Source organism: Centrocercus urophasianus, unplaced genomic scaffold (genome assembly GCF_019232065.1).
Source record: "Centrocercus urophasianus isolate 14NV4802_14NV808 unplaced genomic scaffold, USGS_Curo_1.0 seq_73, whole genome shotgun sequence".
Classification (NCBI taxonomy): domain Eukaryota; kingdom Metazoa; phylum Chordata; class Aves; order Galliformes; family Phasianidae; genus Centrocercus; species Centrocercus urophasianus.
The window spans coordinates 623,254-630,153 of record NW_024885344.1 but is presented as its reverse complement, the minus strand read 5'-3'; the positions used below and the strand labels follow the sequence as shown (position 1 = coordinate 630,153).

Genomic DNA, 6,900 nt, shown 5'->3' with positions numbered 1-6,900 from the left:
CTCCCCTTCCCTTCCCTTCCCTTTGCAACAAGAGCAGCTGGAGAATGGAGACATCCTAATGCACAGCATCACGTGGCTAATTACTTGATGCTGGGCATACAGAGGGGATTAACTTGTGCCTCAAAGGGCTGTCAGTGAAGCCTAATCTTATCTTCCCCTCCTCTTTCCCCTTCCGCTGCCATCTGAAGTAATGAACTGGTTATAAATACCTAATTAGCTAATTATTGGCTGGCCTACATGAAACATCTTCAGTGAAGGAACTCCCTGGCAACCCCTCTGTGGTGGAGAGCAGAGACAACTGCAGGGGTGAAGGTGGTACAGTGATGCTTGAAAAGATTTCTAGGCTTTTATCATCCCTGGAGAGCAGCAGAAAAGTCATTAGCACCATGGAGAAACAAGTCTTTCTCATCCCTACTTCTAGCTGTATGAACTGAAGAGCCGGGGAAGAAGTAAAACCAGAGAAAGAATTCATTAGGTGATTTAACAAAAGAAAAGAGGGGATGATTTTAGAAACATTTGCACTGGCCAGAGGTGGTGTGCTGGCAGACTGTGAGCTGTGCCTACTGCCTGTATGCATCAGCCCTGCTTGGGAAGGATGGTTAGCCAAGAGAGGAAAGCGTTTGATGAGACTGCCACTGAGAAGACCAGTTTATTCCAATCTGTGTGTGCTGTAGAGGTCCATCTCACTGGGCAGGCTGGCCTTGGGCCAGCAAAATTCTCACAGGTTACACAATGCAGTCATCACGGTCTGACGCCAAGCCATCTGAGAATGGGGTCACTGAGCTGCTGTCCACATTTGGGACGGTGTTTTCACTCCATTGCCTTTCTGCAGAGAAAGGGGGAGGGGGAAATATCATTTATGTGGCTGATGGTGCTGAATGTCTCATTCCCTTTTCTTCTCAGTGTTGCAGATGGAGGCCTAGGGTTAAGAGATCACGGCATCTCAGCAGCTCTGCTGGCTGCCTGTCAGCAGGGGTTTCGACAAGAAAGGGCAATGATCATAAATCTAGTCCAACTTGGGCGGTAATTAATTTCCAACACTCTGCTTTTGTATTTATGTAGCTTTTTTTTTTGTCTCTTCATTTTTTCCTTGCTTCCCTCTTTCCTTCCTCTTCTCCCTCTCCCTCCGTCCTACACTTGCTCCTTCTGGTTCTTTTCCACCTGCAGGCATGCGCATCCTTGTGAATTTGCTCCTGGACACCTTGCCCATGCTGGGGAACGTCCTCCTGCTCTGCTTCTTTGTCTTCTTCATCTTCGGCATCATCGGGGTGCAGCTGTGGGCTGGGCTGCTCCGCAACCGCTGCTTCATGGAGGAGAACTTCACCATGTGAGTGCCTGAGAGATGATGTCCCTTTTTGTTTCTCCCAAAGGTGTTTCTCTTTCTTCTTCCCTTCTCTCTCTGCTTCTGCTGTCTGGCTCTCTGCAAACTGCTTGCTCCAAACCAGAAGCATCTGGTTTTAGTTCATCTTCACAGTGCATAGATGCCTTGGCACACTGGGATTCGGCTAGGCAAAAGTCAACAAAATTGCCTCTTCCAGCTCCTAATCCCAGAAATAGCTGATATTCAGGAACACTTCTCTTCATAAGACAAACAGTCTTACAGAAAGCTGTACTGCTGTCTGATGCCTCCAGGGACACCTTTGGCACCTCTGGGTTGGAGCTGAGGTCACTGTTTGGACCTCCAGATGCTCTCAAGGGAGGTGGGGAAAATCACTGAAAAAGCAGCAAACTTCCCATTGGGAAGAGCCACGAGAGAGGATGGAGATGCTGGGAGAAGTGTCCCTCAGCAGAACACAGCTCCTCCTGTTGACTTGCAGGCTTTAAAATGTTTTCTTAAAACCACATACTAATTCTAGATTCTTGATCATTTTAGACTGCTTTAAAAAAATCTGTAGATCAATTTAAACTGATTAAATAGTTCTGAAGCTTTAGACCATCTCAAATTGGGGGAAAAAAATCAGTGCAAAAACATGATCTGCAGAACAGCAATGGGGTTGGGGAGTAGGAGCCGCTTAAAGCAAGTGTTTACAGTGTTTATATATTCCTTTGGGAGAAAAGGATGTTTAGGATGATTGGCCTTTATGTAAATCAGAGTGGTACCACTTTAATGAGTGTAATTAAATCCAAGCAGAGTCGATGTAACTGAGAAGTAGACTGGAGCTACGGGCTGCAAAGTGACAGATACTGAATAATCTTTGGCTGACCATTACTAGAGAAACAAAGACTGCGGGCAGCCAGTTCACAAGTGATGTGGATGTGTAATGACAGAACTTTGTGGTTTAGTACCAGTTAGCTCAAAATGGGAGGCCTCTTCTCTTTTCGTTTTTCTTTTTTTATCAACACCTGTCCCCTTCCAATGACCCGCAGTGAAAAAGTCTGCATTCATGCAATGTGAAGGCTGCATATTGTACCACTGCAAGGAATGCAAGTGCACCATGTAGAGTTTAATGGAAAAATTTAAATCTCCATCTTTCATATCCTCATCGTTATCTCATCTCCAGCTAGGCAAGCATAGATGATTTTAATTATTCAAGCATTTGGAAGGTGCCTGCATTATTTGGAAAAAAACACATGAACTTGTCATTAAACATTACACCAATAATGCTAACTGTCAAGGAGGAGTCAAAGTTAAGGTTAAGTCAACTTCATTTCTGCAATACCTGATTTTAAGGTGTTGCTGTGCAATCTTGATTATGCATGAGCTGGATTTTTTATTTAATTTTGCTGGAAATACAGAAGGTTCAGAGCCAAATGTTATAAAACATGTCCATCAGTGGTTACACACACAAGCACACTATGTTAAAGCCCAATGAATGTCCTTAATATCACTGCATCTGATTTAGCTTAGATGCTAATGGGGAGAGTGATCAGAATGCAAATGCCTGCATTTCAACCTGTATTTATCTCCATGCAAGCAGATTTTGTAATTTGAGGTGGGGTGGTCGGGTGGAGGACAGAACTCTGAAAATGGAGGACTCGCCCCTGGAAAATCACTGATTTCCAGGAGCTCTGTCCTTCTCTTTTCTTGAGGAAATAAACATGGAAATCCTTTACTTGCTACCGTTCCTATGTCAGAATGGCAGCTCCCAGCTCTATCAATATCACTGGTGAGAAAATATCTACTACATTAAGTTTAGAGACTTTTTTTTAATCCTTACAGACAAGGTGACATTGTCCTGCCCCCGTATTATCAGCCTGAGGAAGATGATGAGATGCCCTTTATCTGCTCACTGTCAGGAGACAATGGAATCATGGGCTGTCATGAGATCCCGCCCCTGAAGGAACGGGGCCACGAGTGTTGTTTGGACAAAGATGATTATTATTACTACAACTCAGTCCGGCAAGAGTTCAACGTCAGTGGCATGTGTGTCAACTGGAACCAGTACTATAACGTGTGCCGTACCGGCAATGCCAATCCGCACAAGGGTGCCATCAACTTTGACAACATTGGGTATGCCTGGATTGTGATATTTCAGGTAAGATCTTCCTAACAAAGCTCAAGCTGTTTTTTTTTTTTACAGCCCAGTCTTTCTTTGTTCCCATGATGGTTTCTACAGGGTGTGATGCAGCTGCAGAGAGAAAGGGGCATTGCAACTATTTTGGCAAGTGAGAACAAGTGCTCACCACAAAGTGTTCCTGAAGACAGGTAGGGATGTAGAGTTGTTCCAGGCACTGAAATGGGCTATGCCTTTCAGGTTGATGTGTACCTGTTTTCATACAGATCACTATAGCAAAGGAGTCTTTTTTTTTTTTTTTTTAAATTACCAGCACTCATTGCAGATGGGAGCTAAAATCCTTGCTCTTTTTATTTTCCACCTGCTGTACTCAGTGTCCAGTACAAGGGACACAAAAACTTGCTGTGGGTTTTCCCCTGCTGTGATCCAGGGAAATGAACTATTTTAATGAAATATTCCTGCTGTGGACTAGCATGATCTCACAGGCTTTGACAGTATGCCAGTGTCACCAAGCAGTACCATGCTGATTTCCTGGAATGGAAATTTGGCCTCCTTGAAAGGACTTTTTGTTTCTCACCTTCCTTGGAATACAACAGCCTTGCCAGTATCTGCCTGTGTATACTGAGAAATGAACTCCGGATGCCCATTTCCCTCCTGATTCTCTTTTTGTTTCTTGATTTTGCAGGTGATCACACTGGAAGGGTGGGTGGAGATCATGTACTATGTGATGGATGCCCATTCATTCTACAATTTTATCTACTTTATCTTGCTGATAATTGTAAGTATAATACTTGCTGTGTCTCAGCATTGCAAGCTAAGAGCCTACAAAAGTCAGATATTAGGTCAACACAGAAACTGGCTATCTGGATTTCTTCTTGGAACCTCAGGAATCCAGCTTGAGGTTTCTAACCAAGATTATATGGCAGAATCTTGTACTTGTGACCCAGGTTCTTCCTATTCACTCAAAGAAATATGCTCAGGATTGAAAATCAACACCAGTGTAGGATAATGTGCTCATCCAATACATCTCTTAAAACAGTAGACCCAAAAGTAGAGAAAACCATTTCTTCATCTTTATTCCAATTTCTTCTTTTATGTATTTGAAGTTCTTGAGTCATTCCTCAAGAGCTCATTCCTCATTCCTGTTTTATGGCTTCTGGCAGCACCTGGATTCTTCAGATTCAGGGTCTCAAATTCAGATTTTGTCAGATTTTGGGTCTGTCATGCTGAATTACTTCCTCACTATGAACAAGAAGGAGCTGCTGTTCCCAAAGTGACATCATTCCAACACAAACTAGCTGTGTGAGATCATTTGTGGCCGGTGGAGACGGAAGGAGAGCGGTGTATCAGTGATAAGAACTTCATAAGCAGTTTGTGAGGACTGTGGATTTATACATGTGAAGGGTGAAGGTAGCTGTTTTATTGTAAGGAGATTTGTTGTTTGTGCATGGAAGGAGAGCTGACAAACACGATGCCATTGCCTTTTCCCTTCCTCAGGCCTCTTCCCATGTGCAAATAGATTTCCTTGGGAGGAATGCCATGTTTCTAACAAGGAAGAATTTCCCATATTTATGAAGACTTGCACTTGACACTTTCAATTTTCCTATATGGGGACCAAAGTCAAAAGTAGAAAGGAAGAACTCAGGATGTATTGTGGGAAGTTTAAAATGTACATAGTAAATGCAATTCAGTTCTAGGTCACTTCACCAGTAAAGACCTCAGTCTGTATCTCCAAAGCCTACATGCTCTTGGACGGACTGTTGAATGGACCTGGCTCAGATTTTTTCTTCATCTATTATTTGTCCTACATAGTCATGATCTCCTAGAAACAGATATTTATAAGCAGTTGCCAGTAACATTAACAGACTTATGTGGCATAGGATCTAGTTTAAATTTGGACTGGTATGTCATTATTTGAGAGCAAACAAACTTTAGAAGTTTCTGGGAGAAATTCTGTAGACTGTATGTATGGGGAGTGACACAAGAAGAAATCTGCTGGTCCACCGAGGCTAAAGGCCTTACGAAAAAGCTGAATCTTCATGGTATCCCCTGTTTCTCTCCCAGAGCCAGTGTTTGACCTTTGAGATGAGCATGTCTGTCTCCTGATGGCCAGTTTAAAAAACTGCGCCCTCTGGCCCCACCTCCAAAGTACATAAATTCTGATGGCATATTTTTGGATTGGAAACAGGAGCATCCTTTAGTGTTGGCTCAGCTCATGTGTATTCCCAGTGACTCAAACTTTGTCTCTGAATTTGCAGGCAGCTGAAAACCCTCAATTAAACACTCCACCTGAGATTTTACTGTGGAGTGTCATTGACATTTCTAGACACGCCCTCCTCATTTGCAGAAGCCATGTAGGTTTATTTCCATCAAACACTCAGAACATAGGAGCTTTATGCCAGGTAGGATATTTCCTTCGTCTTTGGTGGAGTTACACCAAGAAAAGATTTAGCATTTCTGTTACTTTTATTTCACATATAATGCCATGTTTCCCATATGCTGTTACAGCACTTAGCAAAACCACAATGTGAACTTGCTATCTCCTGGTGTCATTTCTCCTCCAAGCTGTCTTATAGCAATGACATTCCCTCTTCAAGTCTTCTGAAGCACAGTCCTTGTGGCCTTCTTCCTGCCCTCCTTCTCCACAGTTGAGAGGCCTTGCTCTCTAAACAGGATTGCTCTGGCAGTCATAGTTCAAGTCTTGACTCTTTCCTTTTCCACATAAGGCTTAGCCTTAGCTCAAACTCATTCTTCTAGGGCCAGATCTCCTCAGCCTTCTCCTTAGAGCTATGTTTTCATTGGTGACTTCTGCCTTCCTCACAGATACACCTTCTAACATCTGCATAAGGGCACTACCTGTTAAGCACATCAGGCAGAAAGAAAGCTCCACCACCTGGGTATATTCACATCATTTTCTAGGACTCCTGCATTGATGTAGTCCCTGAAGAGAAGAGCACCAGCTGACCCTGGCACTCAGAAGGGCCTTGCAGAACAATCTGGTAAATACATTTGTGTATTTGGGAAATAACTTCCTGGTCTTGCTGGATTCCAGGGAGCTGACATCAAGGAAGGCTTACTTTTCTTTCTTGCGTCAATTATCCATTTCAGTCTTCATCCTTGAAGACCAGTGTTCTGTGTGTCACTGCTCCATTACTTGCCCACTAGCATTGCTTCTGAACTACAGGCTCTTCTTAGGTTCTCATCCACATAGCGATACTCTGGCCTCCTTGAAGTGCTTACGTGTGTGGGCTTCAGAAGACAACCTGATTATTCAGCAGTAAGCAATAAAAATAATGGGCAAGTAAGTTAGCATCTCTAACACTAGTCAATTCTTACTAAATACTGCAGAGGCAGAGATCAAGCCTTGGGCTGAACAAAGCCAAGATCAGCTCAATCAACGTATGATTTGGTGTCAGAGCTGAACCAGATGACTGTGTGGGGCTTT

At 43.3% G+C, this 6,900-nt stretch overlaps 1 protein-coding gene across 1 annotated transcript in view; it reads left to right on the top strand.

Annotated features, from left to right (window-relative positions):
• The window catches only part of CACNA1I (calcium voltage-gated channel subunit alpha1 I), a 148,482-nt gene that overhangs the window by 96,566 nt on the left and 45,016 nt on the right, over positions 1 to 6,900 (top strand). Inside the window, exons 5-7 of the mRNA XM_042837747.1 lie at positions 1,168 to 1,327; positions 3,161 to 3,476; positions 4,141 to 4,233. Of these exons, the coding sequence (XP_042693681.1) occupies positions 1,168 to 1,327; positions 3,161 to 3,476; positions 4,141 to 4,233 (569 nt within the window). The remainder of the gene's footprint in view (positions 1 to 1,167; positions 1,328 to 3,160; positions 3,477 to 4,140; positions 4,234 to 6,900) is intronic.